We start from the raw sequence: 21,928 nt of genomic DNA on the forward strand, positions 1-21,928 counted from the left end.
GAAAATAATCTCTAATTATAAGTTTTACAAATCCTGGTCAATGATTAAGGTATGCATTTTTTTTAAATTTTTTATTTGTTGCAAAACAATCTCTCAATGAATGAATAAAATTCTACGTATGCATAGTATACCACATTCAATTGTTTTTTTATAGTTCAGTTATTGCAACGATTATTGTTTGCAATTCAAGATTTTGGCATACACATGAAGTTCACGCGAAATAGGAAATACGACAGAAATTGTGGTTTCCTGACCACGCTGATCAACCAGATAGCTTCAGGTTCATTAGCTTTTCTAGCACGTTTTCATTCGGGTTCGGTTCTTCGTGCGTCGTAACAGATTCGTTGTCGCTGTTACTATCCTCACTCTCGTCTTCTGATGATTCGCAATCGTCTGAGTCGGTGGTATCGGATTCCTCCTGCGTCATAATGTCCATAAGCAGTTTCTGTAGTAGTTTTTCTTCACTAAAACCGAGTGCTGCCTGGTGTACGTCCGGAAGTGCCTACAGTTGAAAGGTACAGTATGTTTTATTTAATACCCAATAACGAACATTTCTTACATTACTCTTACCTTTTGCATTTCATCTATGAGCTGCATCAAAATCTCCTCTTTTAAACCCAATTCCACATAGCGAATATAATCTTTGATAAACAAATGATTCAGCACGGCACAGTCTGTGGCTTTAAATGCATCATATGCGTACATCAACTGTAATTGAATCCATGCACGTCTGTCTACGGACGATGTACTACTTATCACGTTCTGTGCGCAAACCAGGGAGATTTCTTTGTTCCTATAATAAGGGTATGTGCAGGAACGACGGTAGAACGATCGTAACATTTGCTCCACACACTCAAACTCGACAAAGAACGCGAGCGTACCAGATATGCGATGGATATTAATGTGTGAATTTGCCTCATTTAGCTCATTGTTGTTAGTCAACTGATCGTACCCGATCGCAAGCAGTATATCGATCAGACCGAACAAAACTGATCGATGATCTTCGACGAAGGAGTATGCTTCCTTTTGTCGTATTTTTTCGTCCAAGATCACCCGCGCCCGGTAGGATTGATCGTCGGATAATTGGTACGATATGGGAAAGCTATCTAGCTTAAGACCCAACTTGTCAATAGAAAACTGTATATAATCCATTCCATAATGTTCACCTTTGAAATCATTTTTTTCTGCTGCTTCTTTCAATTCCCATCGTTGCGCGAAGCTGTATGTGCATGGATCCGGAAGCACTTTAAGCTCTTGGCTTGTTTCCTGTAACAAGCAATAAGGAATAAGTAACAGTTTTCAATAGTACCATTTGGCAGGTATATTTACCAACGACAGTGGACCATTATGGAGCCGACCGAAACCATAAGGGTAGCATGAAATTTCGCTGTCGGTAGTTTTAGTTTCACCATCCAGTGGAACACGAAACGTCACGGTATTTTTCTCATAATCTATACTATCGGGATACGCTTTTCCGGGATGTGCAGAATGCGATAAAGGAATTCTTAGCGAAAAAAGGCATGAATTGCATTATGATTATCAGCTACACAGTGAACAGCAACTGATTCTTACCTTGCATGATACGGCGCAGCTGTAAAGGTGCATTCTTTTGGAAATATATCCAGCACAAGATCACTTTCATGTTCTAGATCTAGTTCTGGTAGATCTAGCACTACAAGAATATGATGGGCCTGCAAAATTGTTTGGAATTTTATACTATCCTCCATAGTTGTACTGCACAAAAGTTTGTTTGGTGGTATGCAGGCGAATGTTTTTTTTTATAGGGAAATATTTGTTTACCAACAACACGTGCTCCGGCGGCTAATAAATAATTATCAAACGATTGGTCGCGTGGATGACAAGAAACGGTAAAAACGACAGTTGACATCGATATTGATCCCGAAAAACGATAATAACTATGTCTTTAAATTCATTAATACCCGGTCATATACTCATATCCAATTGTAAAATCCTGACCAATCCAAAGTCAAGCCACGAAACTCTAGCGACATATTATGCTGATATGCATTTTTGTTTTACTGCGTATGATCTTAGCAAGAGAAATACGATACCACTCAAAGCTAAAGCAACGTCATGCTATGCTTATCTAAATCAAGCACACGGTGTGAGATTCGCGGAATGCTCGGCTTTAGTACGTACCAGTCAAGTACAAGTTTTATTTCGTCTTTTATAATATTTCATGTAATACGTTATGCTTACAGCATCATTAGGCAATTTAATACGCCTTGGCATCCAATTTCGTTCCATATACTACATCACGTGTGTTTAACGAACCTGTGTTCTGCTGAGATGATTCTGTCGCTGTATAGTGGTTCTTTCAACAAGGTTTTATCCAAGGGATCACTTAATTCGTACCACATTCTTTGAAACTCTGCCGTAAATGGGTCGATCATATCTGTTAAGGAGCAATACATTATGTTGTCCCAGTGCTTAACCAAGCCGGGTGATGTCCAATTGCTGGACCCTGCGATTAGCAATCCATGCTTGGGCAGTGGATCATAGCCTTTTCGCATTGTGGTTTGCTGGTTTTGCACCCGTAGTTTCGGGTTGCACCGTGAACAAGAGCTACCGAATCGCTCAAACAAGCCTGCCCTATCGCTTAAGACGGCTTTGTCGAACAAGGTATGTTGCATGTATTTGGTTGGCTCTCCATACTCTGCGATGTGGTATGCAATCAGACAATTGGCACAATACCATTCGGTATCAAGCAGACAATACTTGTGATGCATAAGGTACTCGGATTTGATTTGGTATTGTACCTTTATATCTACAAAGTAGAAGAACGTGTACATTTTAGTAATGGATAAAATGGATACGATAAAATGGAGGTTACACATTACCTTCATCGATCAGATCTCGCAGATAGGAACCTTCATTCATAATCATTGATTCACACGTAATAACTCGCACTACAACCGAACGTTTCTTCGCTCGTATGACTGCTTCACTGATCTCCCGCACGGTAAAGATGTACATGGCCAGAGAGATGGATTTTTCCGCACGATCAATATAGCTGATGATGCGCTGAATATGCTCAAAAATGAGTGTTTGCGGGCTCGACAATGGATGTATCAGTTTGCGTCTGTTGATGAAGGACACCTCGCATGGTTTTGGTTTGGGCTTTAGCCATTTCTGGAACCGCATGTACAGCTCATAAACAATTTCCGACGACACAATTAGCATACCGCCGGCAGCACACAATCTAAAAGGTTTGCTGTTGAGAACGTTCACTAATGATTGCATTTTTCTGGTGAAAATTGACGACCAGTCCAAGCGCACGCTGTTGAACACCGAGTTATGCTTCCGTGTGTTTTGCAGAGTAGAAAAGGTAAGAACTAGAAGTTTACCCGCCCAATCCAGTGCAGCTAGATACTGGAACAGGCGAATTAACAGAATACCCCAACTGTACAGATTACGGTAAATTGAACCAGTGAAAAATGGTCCCTAAATGTAAAGTTGAACGAAAATAAAAAGCAATAAAATAAAGTCTCTACTATTTCAGGTACAAAACGAAATGGAATGTTCGAATCGAGCTGATAAACGGTTTGACACGATGCTGTCACCTAAGAATGACAGCTAAAAATGGAATGAAAACAAATATTTTACTGCGATTTCTCCTAATTACCGTAAATACAAGTCTTGTGCGATTAAAACAGTTCAGCGCTCTGTAATTACTGCGATTCATGACCAAATCCTTTATTTCCTACAAGTGTTACATGCAAATATGAATGTGTGATGTGTTAGTGATTTGCCAAAACAATCTTTATAGAAATAAATCTGGGATACACGCGTTCTTTAGCGACATACCCCTTCGCTGGACCAGGAGACAATAGCCGTGGCGATAAGCGCGCACCTCGTAATCCTCGGACCAGCCCGTCGCTGAAACGGTGCCATTATCAGTGAGCTTCGGAGCGGTTGACATTAGTCAAGATTAATCTCTCGGTGAAAATCAACATGAGCGAAGGAAGTAACGAAGGCGCGGAATCGCCTCCGACAAACACCGGGGTACTGTCTGCGACGGCCAGTGTGGCGACATCCGCCGATGCACTTAGCTCCGAAACGAGCGCTACAGAACCGCCAACGTTACCGCCACGAGAGCATTTGGTAAGCGAAAGAGTTTTATTGCAGAGAACAAAGGTCGTTCATTCACCTTCCTTTAAACAATGTCCCCTTTTGCTGTTCGCATCGCAACAGATCGTTACTGCCGTTAAGTTCCTCAACAACCCGAACGTAGTTCGCAGTGCCATAACCAAGAAACAGGCATTCCTTCGCTCTAAAGGACTGTCGGAAGATGAGATACAAATTGCCTGTGAGCGAGCTGGTGTCTTCACGACAAACCCTTCCGCCATACCAACTCAAACCGTCATCAGCATGGGAGTGGAATCAAGTGGTGGTGGTAACTATGCGAAACCCGGTTACCAGCTCCAGCCACGGCCGAACTTTCTCACCCGTATGAAGGATATGCTCAGCTCGGTGGCTCTACTGAGCGGACTGATGTACGGCGTTTACATGTTTTATAAGGTATTTAGCAAGCGTGGATGGCCTTTCGGCTGGCGATGACAAAATTGGTTTTATTCTATCGCATAAATACAAAACACAAATCTCAGGCTTATCTGGTGGTGGTTGTGATGGGTTTTCTAATTTTATTTGCAAATTTCTTGAATTTTATGTCTCTTGAACTTTGTATCGCCCGCTATGATAAGCCGTGCAGTCTCTGAAAGAGGTAAATTTTATTTTGTCTGTTTGTTTTGTTCTTTTCGGTTACTTTTAGAAATTCATTGAACCGCTATTGTTCCGCAGTAAAAAGAAGAAAAGTGTCGGCGAACAGTTGACAGAGCTTAATCAAACGATGACGGTAAAGATTGATATTCTGAGCGCCGAGTTGGGTAAAATCAAAGAAGAACTGAATCATGTAAACCAAACCAACACAACCGTGAAAGAGTTGGCCAACTTTAAAGGCGATCTTGACTCAATCAAAGGTCTATTGTTGAACAGGTACGTGGCGAGTGATTGGTGAAACCCGAAGTAAATGGTATTGTTGCAAAGTCGTATTTCATGTTTCAGAAAACAATTTGCCTCACCAAACCTTCCCGTCGTTCCACCATCGATCCCAGCATGGCAGTTACGCTCTCAGCAGCATCAACCGGCTAGCAGCGAAGGCGAACACGACAAACACGATGACAACGACACCGGGTCAGGATCCGGATCAAGCGAAAACGATGTCGTGCTGAAGAATAGCGACAGCAGCTTGGAGATTATGTAATGCGATATCCAAAGTATAATGTTACGAATTTGTTTGGAGTGTATATTCCATCAGTCAAGCTTTCTTACTAGCGTATAATAATGATGGAATGCCATATTTCTATTCATTCCTTACTTTACAGATCATAAACTAAACACGAGAACACCCTCATGACGGCAACTATTGTCGAAAATGGAACGACGGATAAACCAAACGGGAGGTAGACGTGGAATGGGCACTTTCAAAAAGGGTCAATACAGCACGCAAGCATTTTTGACGATTATACGAAGCATTTAGATTTAACAGCAGTTGCATCAGAAACGAAGTGAGAAACGATTCAAAACCCCTTTTGCGCTGCCACTGCAAGGATTCAAAAGTCACATTTAGTTGCATAATCGATCTCAAATCGTTGCAATAGGTTGAATTGTTCCAAAGCCCTACCCTGGGACACTTCCAAGTAAATGCTACTTTATATTATTACATAGGTGACATGAAACAATATGTTTGTTTAACTTTGTACATTTTTTTAAACATATAAACGGCTGCTTCCAGTAAAAACCATACCCCGCAAGGTAGGAAGGATTTAATTTAGTAACTTCAGCAGAGAACAGTCCATAGTCAGCATAGTTTAATTTTCGGGTATTCGGGAGCTGTTCCAATTGGTAATTAGGGTTTCTTTTTCATTAAATGGAAAATGAATGGGAATTGCAAATCTTTCTTCGGTTTAAGGAACATACAGACTTCCTGGGCGGGATATAGCTGGTTTAACGAAACGGTTATGAAGAGAGTGGCTATAAAATGACTTAAATTAGTGTTTCAAACATCTGCCGGGAACTGAGAGACCGATGATGTACCTAGTAGACAAATAAACTCAGTCAATCCAGTTTAAATAAAGTGTGTGTGTGTGTGTGTGTTTTTTATACACACGTTGAGAAACCCAATAGCGTTGTTGAGCGAGGAATAATTTTGTAAGTAATGAAACAATTACAATCAACAGATGCAAACCAATGCTCACAACAATCCTCGGAAAGATTCCCTTTCGCTTCCTTATTATTCGCCTATTCGAGAGATGCAACCGATGCACCGTTTTCAATTTCAGCTGTAAGCCTGCCAAACACAACTAAGAACCCGCCAACCGTTAGTAAACAAGGTTCGATTTGTCTCCTCGAGGTGGCGTTTGAAAGTAAACAAACTAACGAATTTGCTGTCAATCGCGTCTCAACGAAAGACGCTTGCGCGTGCATGAATAAAGCATTCGGGGTAAGCTTAGGAGAAAATGATGAACCGTTTGATCTCCAAAAACATGCATTTCTTTTACCAACAGAAACGATGGCTGAAGGAAGCTACAACGAAAATGACTTGCGTGCTCAAAGGAAGCTGAAAACAACATCAAATCAAGATAGGGCACGCATCGTAATGGCAAACGAGAAGGGAATCAGCGTTGCAACCATTGCTAAAGAACTAAACATCAACCGATCGACAGTTTACAATGTTTTAAGAAAATATCATGCAACGATGAAGATAGAGGCCGATAAGCGGGGAAAGGTTATGGAGAAAAAGATAACGCCACAAATTCAACAACAAATCAAGCAATGGATTGATGCGGACTGTACCATATCCCTGGACCAATTAAGTAGAAACATTTTTGAACAGTTTCAGGTTCGGATATGTCGATCGACGGTCTCGAAGGAAATAAGCGCGTTCAAATATTCTTTGAAACGGCTGCATCTGTCCCCTGAGCAACGATACACTTCTGAAGATATATTGGTGGCACGAAAAGAATATGCCGTTGCATTCGCTACACTCGTTGCTAACACGCCAGATGCTGGAGTTATTTTTGTGGGCAAAGCTGCATTTCAAATCAATCTGAGACTAATGCTAAGCAAACCCTGCGTAAGAATCAAAGCAATGAGAACTGTGCCACAAATACGAACCCGAAACATTTCGGTACTTGTTGCCATGAATAGGACAGGCATTGTGCACTACACGCCGCAAAACAGAATTATCGAAAAGGCATGTTTTATTTGCTTCATGGAACAATTGAAAGGTAAGTTGCGGTTGGAAAATGTGTCCCGGGCGGTTATCATGTTCGATAGCGTCCCAAGTCTTAATCCTACCGAAATCAATCAACTGTTCGAAGGTGGTCCAGACGAGGTTAAATATTTGCCTCCATGTTCTCCGTTCTTAAACCCAATTGAAAATCTCTTCAGTAAATGGGACGACATATGCAAACGGGCAAAGCCAGGAACTGAAGCAGAAGTTATGGCAGCCATAGAAAATGGAAAGTCTTTTGTAACAGCTTCTGATTGTGAAAATTGTTTCCACCGCACGTGGAGTTATATTCCGCGATGTTTGCGGGGAGATACGATAGAGGATTAATTGAAAAGAATAAATAATGCAGCATGAGCGATACGTGTATATCAATGTGCAAAACAAAGGGAAATGAATTAATTTACTACAGTTGAAGCAAGAAGGGTGTTTAGATAGACTTAGCTGTTGTGCAGTTGGGCGCAGAAAACGACGTGGTCCACATCAATGAATTATTCCAAACCAATACAGGTTAACGTGATTGAACTATAATGTCAGACGGCCTGTACTGTACCGTACGCATATGCAGAAGCCCAAATTATTGGTGTAAAATTTAATTAAAATGACCACAACTAACACATAGCTGAACATAAAACGTTTCTCAGTCGTTTCAACCCCATGGTAAAAATGTCCTCCAGCGTTATGTTCATTTCAGTATGGTTCTATTGTTTTCTTTTCTTTTACATTTCCTCGTCACAATGGGTGTGTATATTCTTCCTGCTGAATGTCTGTACCGTCCATTAAATCTCGTTTACGTTTGCGATGTTTGCCGCTCTGGTTCTGTTCTGTAACTTCATACTTATGTGCTTACGGATTTTCTTGTTTCACAATTCGGTTATCATGCTAACAAGTACTATTTACATTTGTTTCGTTCTTCACGCAGTCCCCAAAACAGCGCCCCAATTGCAAAGTCGATTCATAAAGTTAAACTTATAATACGGTTCTTCGTTCCTCCTTCGCTTCATATTTGTTTTGTTATCATCAAGCTGTGCCGGTACCTTCCAGGACGATCCACTTATGTTGCTGTTTGTGTCTGTTTACGTTCGGGTTTCATCTTTGTTTGCCTTGTTTTGTTTTGTGTGTGTGTTTTACTCAGCCGCTTATTAATCGGGCTATTGTTCGTCTGTTCTATTGTGTTTTTGCAATTTTGTTACAAACCACTTGTACGATGTGTGCACTTTTCCATTTTAAATAAGCTTTCCATATGTGTTAAGAACGGTCTACTTCAAAATGTCATCGGGCTTTTCCCCGTGATCAAGTTCATGCTACAAACATTTCCCTGACGCCGTTTAATAACTTTTATCAAAACCGACGATTATTTCGAATTTGCCTCTTGTGCTGGAACTGGTGTTAAATGTACATGTGCAAACAGCAGATATCGCAACACACTGCAGAGATGTTCCTCATTTTTCATGCTATGCTCATTCAAGTGTTTCCGTTCTTGCGAGTTTCTCTGCACGTTCTCTTTGGATTGCGCATTGAGTTTTTTTACTTAAATTGCTTACATTAGACTTATATTTGCAGCATCATCATTACGCAGCAAACAGCAACTTACGTCATGATATTGTTTAGTTTTGCTTACTTCATTTGTACCGTGTGTTGTTCACTAACGTAAAAAATATTTGTTTTCTCCCATTTTGCAAGTTTTCTCCATGTGGCGTAAGTAATTGGGCACCGTTTTCCTTACAACGTGAATCAATCAGTGTCTTTTATGTATAGATTTACGTGCTGTATGTTGTCGCGTAATGTAATAAAAAAAAGTTAGCGTTTAAAACTGTGAAAATGTTTAGATGAATGTTCAATACTTCTGACTGAAAATGTTTAATTGAATGTTCAATGATACTTGAACTGATAGAACGGGTAAATAAGATAACGTTTGTTTCATAACAAATGTAACAAAAAAATATACTAATGTTTATGAACAAGCCCTTCCTGGACGTAATACCGAGCGATATAATTTAAATAAATGTGTGGAGAAGTAACAAAAGCCTGATAAAACATTTAACCCCGCATAATATTGCTAACAGTGATTGAGCAAATGAAACTAACTATTCCACGATGCTATCGTAGGGTCATTAGCTTTAGTATAACGCATTGTCGCATACCATCGGGACAATTTCTGGACTTCTGCGCACAAATTGTGCCATCGGTATTAGTTCGAATTCGTTGCGAGTTTCTCTGTCGCGTTTGGAATCTTAATTACTAATGAAGGATACACAACTTTCACTTTATGGTTTGCTGTACGGTGCGTATCTCCTACGAGAAGAGATACGCTTGATTTTTGTTTCGCACCGACGGAGCAAATGTAGATTTGTATATCGCATACAAAATGACATTTACATATCATTTTCGTAGATATTTCTGGCTAAAAAACTAAGAAAAAACGATTAATTTTCGTCCTGGTTGGTGGTGGTAAAGCCTTTAATTAATGCTAATTTTCGTAGAAAATCAATGAAATTTGATTTAAGAGCGATAGTTCAATGCAACTGTACTCCAATAATACGTATCATTCCGCAATCTTTTCCAACCCGCAACTGCGCCAACCAGTACCGGCGCAATTGAATGTTTAGTTTCGTTTTACTCACAGCAAAAGCGAAAACGTAACGTAATAATTTGTTTGATTGTGAACGGGAGGGCCTCGTAATTAAGCATATAGAAACGATTGATATAAACTACTACTTTACAAAGAAGATGTTTTGAGAAAGAATAAATCAAAACACGACCATTATCAACCGATAGAATGCGGTTTCAAGTAACGCAAAACAAAAAACAAAAATTATTCAATTGTTCCCACCGCTTCGATGATTATCGCGCTAGTCGACCACCAACGTGAGTGTTATTTGAAGATAAAATAATAACAAGAGATTTGGCGCAACTGCGCCTTAGCGCTCCTTGCGAGGATACATCACCGGGCATGCCATTACTATGAAGTAGGAATCATACATTGCTTCACATACCTTCCATTCACAACTGCATCAATAGTAGTAACAGTTCGATATTTACTTTCTTCTAATTCAGATTTCAATTCACTTTCGATGTCAACTAATTCGATACGCTAACCCCTGTTAGTGCACTTGATTTGCTAGAATAGGAAACGATACGATGCTATTCCACTGAGCTATTCCTAGATGGTAGTATTCCTTTTTCTCCTGATTGCATTTGCCTGATCTTTACAGCCTTGTAAGATGGTCTCTTGCGCTAGCTTCTCTTTCTGTCACGCTTCATTTTACACTTGTTCATAGCAAAATGCACAACAATGCTTCTTCACTAGAAAGTAAACATAATTCTAGAATAAAATAAAAACGTATTTGTAAGATTTTAGAAGTCTCACAGCGCACCATAAAAAATTTATCAAATTCTGCAAAGAAACAGGAAGAGAAACAGATATCCGTTAGTGATCCCGGTTATTGGCAGTATATACAGTGGCGGACAAAACTGTTCCGACAAAAACAGAAAATTTAATTTAACCACATTAAATTTCACTTTCCATTATTGCAAACAAATATTTCTTCTATAAATCGCCATTGTCTCGTTTTTTATCTAAAATGTCTATCTTGTGCAACGATACGACTCACACATGAAGGATAACTTGGTTGCCTCCATAACTACGCTATAGAATTCATTAATTGTTAAGAAAAGGACAACAAACCTTAGAATGGAATGGAAAAGCACGAGCAGTCTATTATTAAGCGAGAAATTAAATCACAGGAAGTGCCGGCATATGTCGTTTACGGAGTCCTACAGGACAATGATTTTATACTGACTCTATTGGATCAAACGCACTTCTTTTGTCCGGTACTGTGTATGTAACTTACGAGTTAGTAATGGATAGAAACGAAAAAAATCATAATGGAACACCCACCTGCTACCACAAACGGTGAAGGTGTAGGTTGCGGGACAGCACGGATCTCACATCGTTCGTAAACCGGAGCGCATCCAGCAGTGGCAACAGTGACAGGAGGCAAATATCCATCGGATCAGAAAACCACGATTTGATCGGTATTGCGTTGTTGGGGAAACATCGGTATGCACCCGGTGAGTTGTCGATGATGAATATCTAACAAGAAAAAAGAAAACAGTCGAAATGTGAATAATGTACCCTGGAGTAATTTTCACCATTATACCAACATACTCTATTAAGATCGCTGCATATCGCTGACAGGTCTTTGGTGTACGAGCCAAAATCGGGCGTACAGTGTTGTCGGTAGTAGCGTCGTCGCAGGATGTTACGTCCATTGTCTAGCTTATCGGCTACGGCTGCACCGTAAATTTCCATGCTGGCGGTAAACACGACTAAATCATACCATTGCGAAACCTTTCCAAAAGGGCGGGAGAAGAAATATAGGATATTAGATTAAAGAGCCATGCGGAGTTGCACGATAATACTTACAATGTCCAGGAAGTAGTCGACGTGGGGTCGCTTGTGGACGAAGAACCGTACCGGATGGCGATCGATCGTCACCTTGACCGTAAAGTCGTGGGGCGTTCCCGGTTTAACCATGTTGCGCGGCATTGCGTCGTGATGCGAGTGAATGAGCGTTTCGTCCAGGTCGAGCACCAGCGTTTTCCGCTGGACCATACTCAGCCGATGTCGGGAGACCGGCGTCAGCGGAAACAGTTGATATTTCACCGGTTGATGCTGTACAAACTAAGTCAGTTGAATTATCGTTGAAGAGAAAATCATAAAAGCATATCACTTTGCGGGTGGTGTATTGGCGCGCTTGCAGTGTGTGCGTTGGTGTGTTGGCAAAACAAGGCGGGATTGAAAAACGGTTAGCCAGAATGTTTGTTTAACTGTCAATTAAGTTTAATAAATTCCCTATTGCAAAAAATGATGCGTATTATGCGGTACCAGCGTATTAAAAAAAAATAAGTGCACGCAATAGCATAAACCTAGCAACGAAATGGCAGCAAAACGAGAGCGAATAGTAATAGGAAGCATTAAATTACGGCACACACCGTCGGCTGTATGATAATGTGGACAGAGTGGTGCAGTAACAACAGCAGCACGTGTGGGATACAATTCGTTCGTGTATCGGTATGAGACATGGAGCTGAGAAACGGCTGTGGGTACTGCCGTGCAAGGAACACACGCTTAACCCCTTTTGGCCATAATCAGTACTGCAGAAAATTCATTTACATACAGGTAATTAATGTCTTTATTCTAATGGAAAATGTGGAGAGATGTTTAAAACTAATAATAGAGCATTGCGTATGAAAGGGACATTTTGTTGGAATTTTTCTATTGCTGTATACAATTTAACTATTTCGACTGTAAACCAGTGCAAAGTATATTCTTTGGCTATTCTTCTCACAGTTATGAACTTAACGCTTTAATGTATGTATTATATATTGTTGTTTGAATTGTTGATTCAAACATTTCATTTTTTGCGAGAGAGCGCTGTTTTTGTTATTTATATAAACTCCTAAACAAAACACTTCATAGACTCACAAACACAAATGGGGATGCTACCAGAGAGGTTAAAATTAGATCATATTGGCACCAGCTGACTGGTGGGACTATTGGCTGCTGGCAATGGAAGTAAACGGTTACGATCATGTGTTAGTCATCGATCATATTTTCCCGAGAAGATCAGATTTTTTCCATACAATTTTTCTGTTTTGTACTTTAAACTTTAAAACTTGAAATAACCAACTACACTTCAAAAATACTTCATATTTAGGATACGGATTACTAAAATTTACTATAATTTTCGAAGGATTAATTTTGCCATTTCATAACGAATCTTACTGCACACAAAATGCTATGAGAAATGAAACACAACGTAAGAACAGCAAATCACACGCTCGTAAAACCCAGAAAACCATGAATGAAACGCGTCAAGGAACCAATTTAGCAAGTAACACCTTCGACACGAACGATTTGTTTATACATCCGATTTGCAGCTTGGCCACAAACAGGGTGGAAAAGGTGGAAACAACTCTGCAGAGAGACAGGGAAGCAGCTATTTACAACGCGTCACACTATGCACGTGCTGCACACACAATTGCAGGACGGTGTGGAGGGGCGCGCCATGCACGAGTTTGTCTAGCTTTCAATCGCGTGAATCGCGATGTCATTTTTAATAGTCCGATAATCGAAGAACGGGGACTCATTGCACAAACCAGCCACACAAAGCACAATCCGATCGCGAAGCGGTACACCGGTTGTGCAATTGAGGGTATGCGTGTGTGACCTATACGCACGGACCGCCACACCAAGCGGACGTTGCGCTACGGATGCAATTAAAGTGCATATGTATACGGTGGTGGCGCTCGATGGATAAGCGATTGGTTTCAATTCGTTTTACCACGGTAGCGTCTAGCTCATTCGTTGGTAATTGAATTCAAATGCTCGTGTTCGCTCACCGTCTGTGATTGCACGGTTTTCTGTTGTCAATAATCGGTGGTTGCGGAACAGAGGGATTAACCTTAGTGCAGTGATATGACCGTACTACTCAGTTCTGTGAAGCATAGACAAAAAAGGAGTTTAATTTAATAACTGCGAGGATACAACAAATATTTACCTACAACTCGCACTTTTACAAGGCACATAAATATCACGTTGCCAATTTTAGAACTAAATCCTTAGCCGAATTATAAAGAATGCAACACGTAAGAAAAAATCGTACTACATTCCAACAGAATTTTAGCACAGAAATGACTAACCAAATAACATCCGAGTCTCATTGCACCTCGTTTTAAACAAGTACAACGGAAATGCAAAACTGCAGCTAGATTGCAGCCGTATTAGATGATTCGAGTGGGAGCCACATCAATCCTATTTCTGCACTTCCGATTCGTTTTGGAACTGAAATGCGATGCTAATCGTCTTACAGTCGATGATCAAGACATCATTCAACGTACACACAAAGGAGGTGCATTAAAACTGCGCGGCAAACGCAATTTAATCGATTTTCATGCAGCACCATCGTTTTTGTTTTGAGATATGAAATAATAGACCAGCCCAAATCGGTGCTAGATATGCGGAACGCGTATGGATGTCAATCAATGCTAAGCAAATCCGTGAAAACCATCGTACAGTTGATACGATTTTGCAACCATCAGCGGACTGTATGGTACTACGGTGGATGTGAGTTTTAATGTATCATTTATCAAATTAACGTTCGCTCAATAGGTTGTACCACCAGTATTGGTTTAACGACATATCGCCGCCTGGTATTTGTATCAAGTTATCGCAACCTAATGGTAGCTGTTTGTGACCCTCGTGGGTCACCGAATTAGTCAGCATGACGGGGTAATTTTGTATGTGTATCGTCATGCACCTATATTTGCCACAATCAATGCTAAAAGGGGGGTTTCGGCTGAAGGGAGTTGAGGATCAGGTGTATCATCGCGCGATGCATGTTAAAAGATAAGAGACTGTTTTTAATTACATTTTCTCATATACCGAGGGTAGTTCATTATTTTATGTGATGAACAAAATGTTGAAATTAACTTTCTCAAGAATTCAATATGGCTTATGTCTCAATAGCTCTTCAGGGATATATTGCTATATACAATGGGGATGGCCCGGTGGTGTTTTGAAAAGGGTGCCGGTCTTCAAACGACAGGACCGGTCCAAAATCCCACTCGGACCATGAATGAATATTGGCTACAAGGGCATGTATGTTTGCCAACTAATACCAGTGCTTCGGGGACACTTCTTGCTTACAATCAATTCAAAGCTTTCTAATTTTACATTTATAATCCTGTCCCACCGTCAATACCCATATCTCACGCGCGTTCTGATAATCCTCCGCGCTCAAATCGTCATAAAATCTTTGCCAAAGAAACAAAATCAAAACAAACAGAATTTGCAACGCAAGATGATGTGAAAAGAAGAACCCTGTTTCTCGATTCATAACAACGGATTCATACGATGTACGAGCTTCGAAAGAGAAGCACATGTACGTTGTACGCTTCATTCAACTAAGAAACCATGCTTTGGACATGCTTGTTTCGCGATCACGGTTTTTTTTTTTTGCTACAGACGAGAGTCAACAATAGCACATATTTGTGGGATGGTTTGCCTTCCTCTGTTTGCTTCGGTGCTAAAATTATGTATCTCGTGCCGGTGTGTATCTGTCAGCACCAAAGTAAATGGATACATCACACAATATCTAGCGCCTGCTGCCGACCGTTCGTTTGGCTCTTTTTCATTCGCTGGGTCTGGACATGGCAATGCAAATAAATTAATATTTATAAACCGAACTGATGCCTTATGTCGCCGTTCAATCTGTTCCGTTCTAGAAATCTTTATGCGCTATGCTGTGTGCACTACGGTTATGCTAAAATTAAACTAAATTAAAGCCTTCCTTTAACTATCCATAGTATATCCCAATTTTGCCAATCACCATGCGCCAAAAGAAAGATCTTTTCGTTAGCAAAGAAGTTACGTTTTCTGTGTGTAGTTTTGTTTAAGTAATAATAATATCCGTGTTATACATGAAATTACTAAACGCAAATGATGACTTTGGAGTGGTGAGGAGCGTTTAAGGTGCTGAAGGAATTAAAAATCGACGAACATGTGTACACACTTACCGCCCGGACCTGCCGCTTGAACATGTAGCAGATACACGTCCATACCTTCGACGCCAGTACGAGAAACGCGCGAAAGTTCATTTGAAACTGTGACAACATTGGCATTCTCAGAACCACCGAGGGTTAGCGCATAAAGAGAGTTGGTAGCGCGTCCCTCTTAGCTGCCAACGATAATGGTGCGGTTGAACCTGCTGATGCGGTTCACTGCTCGGTGGTATGGAAGTGTGTTTCCGATCCACGTGCTAGCTGTCTGCAATACCGCGCGCATTCGGGGTAGTGACGGGGATAGGAAGACAATCGTTTCGTTTGGAATACTGTGCCCGTTAGTTACGTTTCACTTCCAGACCTACAGCCTTGGTTGGTTATTACACAGAAAAAGGATGAACCGGCGTTGTGTCCTGCCAATCAGGGAACCGGCTTCCACGCGGCAAACACAAAACTAACGCGCACACACACCGAAAAGCGCGCGCACGCAGCCGACACGAACGACGTTTTTGTTGCGTTCAGTCCTTCACTAATTATTTGCATCCATGCCTTCGCACATGTTTGAGACCGTTTGAAAATAGTCACGCGTCACGCACAATCCGTCACAGCCAAATAACCATGTTTTGCGGGAGCGGTTTCTGTTGTTTCGGCGGCTGTGAGAAAGAAAATAAAAGAGAAACTTATTAGTAAACTATAGAGGAAGAAAGGTTATCGAGGTGGGTGGCTAGTTGAGGTTTTACAATGCATATTCTATTTTCCCACCACTAGGCATAACAAATGCGTAGATGAGTGACTACACTGCTGCGCTAGATAATAAGCTCGCTCGCAGGATTGTTGGTAATAGGAGTAAAAACGCCCAGGATGCCCGACGCCAGGACGCCCTACGTTCATGCCACATTTGCCTACTGTTGGATCAAACCGAAGTTAAATTCGTGCGGGACCAATCTTCATCTGACAGCAGACTGAGAAGTGGCAATTTCCTTTTGCTCCTTTCATTCCTTTTTGCACAAACACATACAAGTGACGTTCACGCACTTGCAGCATACTCACACTACGTTGCGGACAAACAAGTACACATCATGGTAAAAAGCGAAATAAGCAAGAAAAACCGGGACAGGAGCGCGCAGATTCCACACAACCGCTGTAGACAGGCAACGGGAACAGAGAAAATTGAAGTGAGAAGAGGACACGTGGAGGCAGGATAGAAAATGATTTCTTCTTCCTCTTGGCACTCTAGCGCCCCGCAGTGAGCTTCTGCATCTCCTTCGTTTGCTTTCGGGAATCGCACGGTCCTTTGCGGAACGAAATTATCACAAATTTCGACACCCATCCCTTTGCCAATTATGTGGAAGATAACTGATAACCTGCGTTAGCTTGGATTTTACCTGGTTGTTCGAGAGCGATGGATAACGGCCCCCAAAAAGGGACGGACAATCTTCCTTTTTCTGGTCCACGATTTGCACTTTGAATGTGTATCATGAGATGTGGATATATTTTTTTAACCGGGCTGGAAGTTTCTTTAGATCGATTGCACACACGCACTAGCCGAGAGGCGGGAGTACTTTACATTACTTTGGCAACGGAGAAAACTCATACACACACACACGCACACAGATTGACCGGGGAGACACACCAGTGGATAGGCTGGCACGCCGCCGCACTTTTTGATCTTGCACGAATAGCACAAATTTCGCCTATTTTTGTGGTTTCACGAATTTTCACACACCTTTTGCTCACCGTTTGCACAGTCTCCGCATGAGCCAAACGGACCCTCACACGTGTAGACAAATTTCGGGCGAGCAAATTGCTCCACAACTTGGTTTGTTTGCTACTTTTCTTGATTTTTCAATTATTGGATTAGAGAAGAAAATATACCGCTCTGTCGAGGCGCCGCGATGAAAGCAACTCTGGCTCTTCTTCTTCTTCGGCGTTTCACGTAGCAAAAATGAAATGTCAAAAATGTGTGCGAGCGAGAGGCACGGTGGAGATGTCAAAAAATTTGAAATGAAATATGGTTGCCGCTTTCGATATCCGTTTGATTTATTTTTCGTGCAAGTTCTTTTTGTTCTGCATTCGCTACGATAAGCACGATTTGAAGGCTGCACTTCGAAAAAGAAATGGAAGTATGGATACGTAGAGAAAAGTACTGAATAAAACCATATACGTGATATTTATGTGTTCAGGAAGAAACCTTTCTCTTTTGGATAGATAAATTTTATTTACACATGTTTCTTCAGCCAGTGGAAAAACTTTAAACACTTATAAAGGCATATGTATATAAAGCATACATTAATCGTTGCAATACGCAATCCGATGGCAATAACTCCGGAACAATGCGGGGTAGCGCTAATTCCACATTAAGCCTCCAAGGCAACCTTTTTGCTCGATCCGGAGGTATCTACAAAAGGAAAAAGAACCATTTATTATTGGATCAAACTTATTGGGAATTATCTGTGCTATGAAACTTACCCTTATCCTTGCGTTTGCGTTCCTTGGCGAGCTCCTCGTCCGGTACGTCCGGCAACCGATCGGAAATGTCTTCCGTTTCCATTTCCTTTGGTTCCTTAGCTCCAATCAGATCTTCCAACTCGGCCAACACTTCGTCCTCGTCCTCTTCGGTGAGTACACCGTTCAGCAGTGCATCAATCTCTTGCTGCTTTTCAATACTCTCACGTGTTTCGTCAAGTATTTGCTCCACCTCGTCGATCGACAGGATCTCGTTGACTTTTTTGAGTGCCTCGTTGCCTACCTTAAGGCCGCTAACCACCTGTGCTTCGACCTGAGCGAACTCGATGTCTGAGGCTAACTTTTCAAGCGTTTCCAGCTGCGCATCGGTGTTGCTTAACAACTTCTCTTGATACTTCTTTTTCCGGAGCAAAGTTTTGGCACGTCTATGGGGACAAAAAGCAGTAAAAGTTATCATTCAGATGTAATACATGAAATTCATACACACTCTTTACGCCCGTTGGCTAAACATTTCTTTGCCAGCTCTCGATCCTTTTCTAGTGAAAGTTCAATACGTTTTTGATATTGCTTCAGTTTGTCTCTTTGTTGTTTTAATTGCTGCGTAGGAAAGAAGGCCATTAGTATCATCCATACAGCTAGATAACGAAATGACTTACTAGAACTGCTTTGTCTTGTTCTGTAACACGACTGACGGGCTTCGTTTTAGTTTTTCCGAAAATGTTTCCCATGGCGCATGAAACACAGGCGACCGGTAAGTGGCTGAAGAATCTTAATTGAATTATCAAATACGTTTAGAAAAAGAACAAAATCACAAAAAGTGTGTTTCCATTCGAATAATGCAGTGGATGGTCACAATGAGTCAGTGTTGTTTTGATTTGGTTTGGTTTGTTGTGACATTTCGACATTCAGCAGCTGACGGTAATCAAGGTTCTCATGTACCAGGTACAATCGCCGTACTCACGGTTCATATACAATTTATTGTTTACGTTCAAAATTGTGCGGAATAATATTGTATCCGCTAGTAAAGATCATCGCGCACGTAGAATGAATCCCACACTTTCAGACGTTTTGTTTCCGGTAATTCCACAACCTCTACTCCTTCGTTGGAGATGTTTAAACAGCTGTACGGTGGCGCCGTTTGTGGAACCGAGATCCACGATAGATTAGCGGTGCTTGAACCATTCGGATCGCCGTTGGCAGCAAAGTTGGTGAAAATGTCCACCATGTACTGAATAGCCCGGTACTCGAACGTGTTCGCGTCCAATGGTTTGGCGAATATGTTGGAAAATAGGTAAGAAATCTCATCGGCGTGAGATGTGCCACGTGCTTTAGGATCAACCATATGAATGCGATAATGATTGAAGAACGGTGAATCAACGCAGAAGCGATAAACGAAGGTTTTAGCGTTATGAGCATAGTGGGTACGAGCCAGTATAGTGCGATGCAAATCGTGCCAAAAAATACGATCCGATGCCATGTTAATGAATCCATCCAAGTTGTCTACCGACGGAATGGAATCGGGATAGTACAGTTGTTTCAGCTGCTCTGCAAATGCCATCCGCTCCTCGGGGGTGAGTTTCAGATGGAAGGGCACATTGCCGATGAACAGTCTAGGATCCTGCAGCATAACAGGAAGCTTTGGCTTTACTTTCGGTAGTAGAATCAAACCTTCCTCGGAAGTACCGCCAATCATGATGTCAATCGTATTTCCCCAAGCGGTACGGGACATCTCAAAGGGTGATTTGGGAATGAAACACACATCTGTTTCATATGGTTCGATCGTGGGAGCGAATGGAGTAAGTAAACCTTCTTGTATTTCCTGCGATGGGAAAAGTTTTGCGTTAGTTTTTGTAAAGTTCTTGTAGTGCATATTGCAATACCTGAGGTCCAAACAATGTCTCCTGATGCTCCACAATGCTTTCCGGCGATGCTTGACGCAAAAAGCGGAGTGCCGATTCCTCATCACCTTCGTCACCCTTCCAACCGATGGCTTTTGCGAGTTTTTGTGGCCAGTTACGTTGTGGTGTAAGTGACCAATGGCACATCGTGCTGCCCGACATGATGATGGCACGTTGGAACAGATTTTTCGAAACTTCCGCAATGGTATGATACTGTACCGAGGCTCCACCTGCACTATGCCCGAACAGAGTGACAGCGTTTGGATCACCGCCAAAGTGGGCAATATTGTCCCGCACCCACGTAAGAGCGAGTCTTTGATCCTTTAATCCGGCATTTCCAGGGACACCGGCTGCAGGTGACTGGCAGCAAAGGAAACCGAGTGCTCCGACGCGATAGTTGAGCGTGATTAGCACGATGTCCTTTTCGACGAGGTAATCCGGGCCGTAGAGTTCGGTTCCACTGGTACCTTCAACGAATCCTCCGCCATAGATGTACACCATAACGGGCAGTGGTTTAGTAGGTTTAATCTACACACAAATAAGTACTTTATTATTCATTATCTTAAGGTAGATAATCTAGATAAGCAATACTTACTGTTTTGGTGAAAATGTTCAACTTTAGACTGTCCTCGCTGCCGACAATTTGATTGACTCGGCGATCCAAATGATAGCAAGGATGGGATTGTTGGGTACAATCTAACAAAGTCGTCCATTTTTCAGGCGGTGAAGGATCCTAGTAGGGGAGAAAAGATTAGATTATTCAACAAAAGGGCTTAGTAAACTTTCTAAGAACATTTTTAGTCTCTACATACATTAAAATATTAATTCTTCCCACAAAGCCACATTTTATTTTAGACAATTTTGTTTGGGAACCACTGCCCTCATTTAAAGTATGACATCATTGTTGATACGCACAACATAAGTTCTACCACTTGCACAATTGCTTTGCAAATAAACTCAATAGCTGAACTGAAACCATCATTTAACTTAAGCTTAGTACGCACCGGATGATATCGTTCATCAATATGATCAGCTTGCTTAGGTAAAAACAATTTTCCCACTTGAGTTCGTAATCTTTTCTTTACCGAGTAATGTTAAGCCTTTTTAAATTCACTTTTCTCACCTTAAATCGTAGCTCTCCGACCGGAGGTTTGGCGTAAGGTATGCCTTGAAAACTGACGTATTCGGCTCCGTACAAAGCGGTTCGGGTTGCTCCCTGGACCGGGCCATAACCGGTGTTTACAATCAGCTCGTTGTTGACCATCTTTTCGTGGTGTTGAATACCTCACAATTTGAGTGCTACCAGCACAGAATGTTCTGAAAATGAATAAAACTCGGGAGAGCTGTTGAAAGGCTTTCCAACAAGTAAATGGTGCACTGTGAGTAGGCCGCGGTTTTGATGATAATGCTCAGGAGGGAGCGTTCGTCGTCTTTTATTTATGTCGCGGTTTGCTGCGCACGCAACGTTGATTGCGCGGATGGCAGTGTTTCCTACGCAATGTTTGATTTTTGGAAAAAAATATAATATTTTAAATTTTAACTACCATCTCGTAAAATTCCAATCGTTTAGTTTCGTATTATTTTTTTAGCTGTTACATTTTTCTTTGATCGGCCTGCGTAATGAAATGACCCACCACTATCAATTAATAGCTCCGATAAAACTTAATAACAGAGTGAGAGGTTA

The 21,928-nt window shown here is 41.4% G+C and overlaps 6 protein-coding genes across 8 annotated transcripts; 1 reads left to right on the forward strand and 5 right to left on the reverse strand.

Moving 5' to 3' along the window:
* Positions 1-262: 262 nt before the first annotated feature.
* Positions 263-1,727, reverse strand: LOC128715004 (protein SHQ1 homolog). Its single transcript, XM_053809886.1, has 4 exons — positions 1,573-1,727; positions 1,330-1,504; positions 571-1,266; positions 263-502 (listed from the first exon to the last, which is right to left on the reverse strand). The coding sequence occupies exons 1-4, from the start codon at positions 1,725-1,727 to the stop codon at positions 263-265; spliced, it is 1,266 nt and encodes a 421-aa protein (XP_053665861.1).
* A 549-nt stretch (positions 1,728-2,276) lies between these two features.
* Positions 2,277-3,264, reverse strand: LOC128713152 (uncharacterized). The gene is made up of 2 exons (XM_053808012.1): positions 2,862-3,264; positions 2,277-2,788 (listed from the first exon to the last, which is right to left on the reverse strand). Exons 1-2 carry the CDS (start codon positions 3,262-3,264, stop codon positions 2,277-2,279), a joined length of 915 nt encoding a protein of 304 aa, XP_053663987.1.
* Positions 3,265-3,975: 711 nt separating this feature from the next.
* LOC128714104 (peroxisomal membrane protein PEX14) lies at positions 3,976-5,284 on the forward strand. The gene is made up of 4 exons (XM_053808980.1): positions 3,976-4,125; positions 4,216-4,542; positions 4,793-5,016; positions 5,086-5,284. Exons 1-4 carry the CDS (start codon positions 3,976-3,978, stop codon positions 5,282-5,284), a joined length of 900 nt encoding a protein of 299 aa, XP_053664955.1.
* A 5,932-nt stretch (positions 5,285-11,216) lies between these two features.
* Positions 11,217-16,038, reverse strand: LOC128710827 (CTD nuclear envelope phosphatase 1 homolog). Of its 3 annotated transcripts, none has more exons than XM_053805681.1 (4): positions 15,896-16,038; positions 11,742-11,990; positions 11,484-11,666; positions 11,217-11,408 (listed from the first exon to the last, which is right to left on the reverse strand). In XM_053805681.1, exons 1-4 carry the CDS (start codon positions 15,998-16,000, stop codon positions 11,217-11,219), a joined length of 729 nt encoding a protein of 242 aa, XP_053661656.1. In that variant the 5' UTR covers positions 16,001-16,038. The 3 variants fall into 3 exon arrangements, with proteins under 3 accessions (XP_053661656.1, XP_053661655.1, XP_053661657.1); XM_053805680.1 differs by having other exon boundaries at positions 11,742-11,999; XM_053805682.1 differs by lacking the exon at positions 11,484-11,666 and having other exon boundaries at positions 11,742-11,999.
* A 2,199-nt stretch (positions 16,039-18,237) lies between these two features.
* LOC128711848 (charged multivesicular body protein 6-A) lies at positions 18,238-19,243 on the reverse strand. Its single transcript, XM_053806734.1, is given in 5 exon segments — positions 18,238-18,278; positions 18,350-18,771; positions 18,834-18,943; positions 19,003-19,198; positions 19,200-19,243. Coding segments are annotated over 5 exon segments (813 nt in total).
* A 121-nt stretch (positions 19,244-19,364) lies between these two features.
* On the reverse strand, positions 19,365-21,508 carry LOC128711838 (esterase B1-like). Its single transcript, XM_053806724.1, has 4 exons — positions 21,368-21,508; positions 20,840-20,977; positions 20,227-20,772; positions 19,365-20,165 (listed from the first exon to the last, which is right to left on the reverse strand). Exons 1-4 carry the CDS (start codon positions 21,506-21,508, stop codon positions 19,365-19,367), a joined length of 1,626 nt encoding a protein of 541 aa, XP_053662699.1.
* Between the last annotated feature and the right edge of the window lie 420 nt (positions 21,509-21,928).

Source organism: Anopheles marshallii, chromosome 3, assembly GCF_943734725.1.
Source record: "Anopheles marshallii chromosome 3, idAnoMarsDA_429_01, whole genome shotgun sequence".
Lineage (NCBI taxonomy): Eukaryota > Metazoa > Arthropoda > Insecta > Diptera > Culicidae > Anopheles > Anopheles marshallii.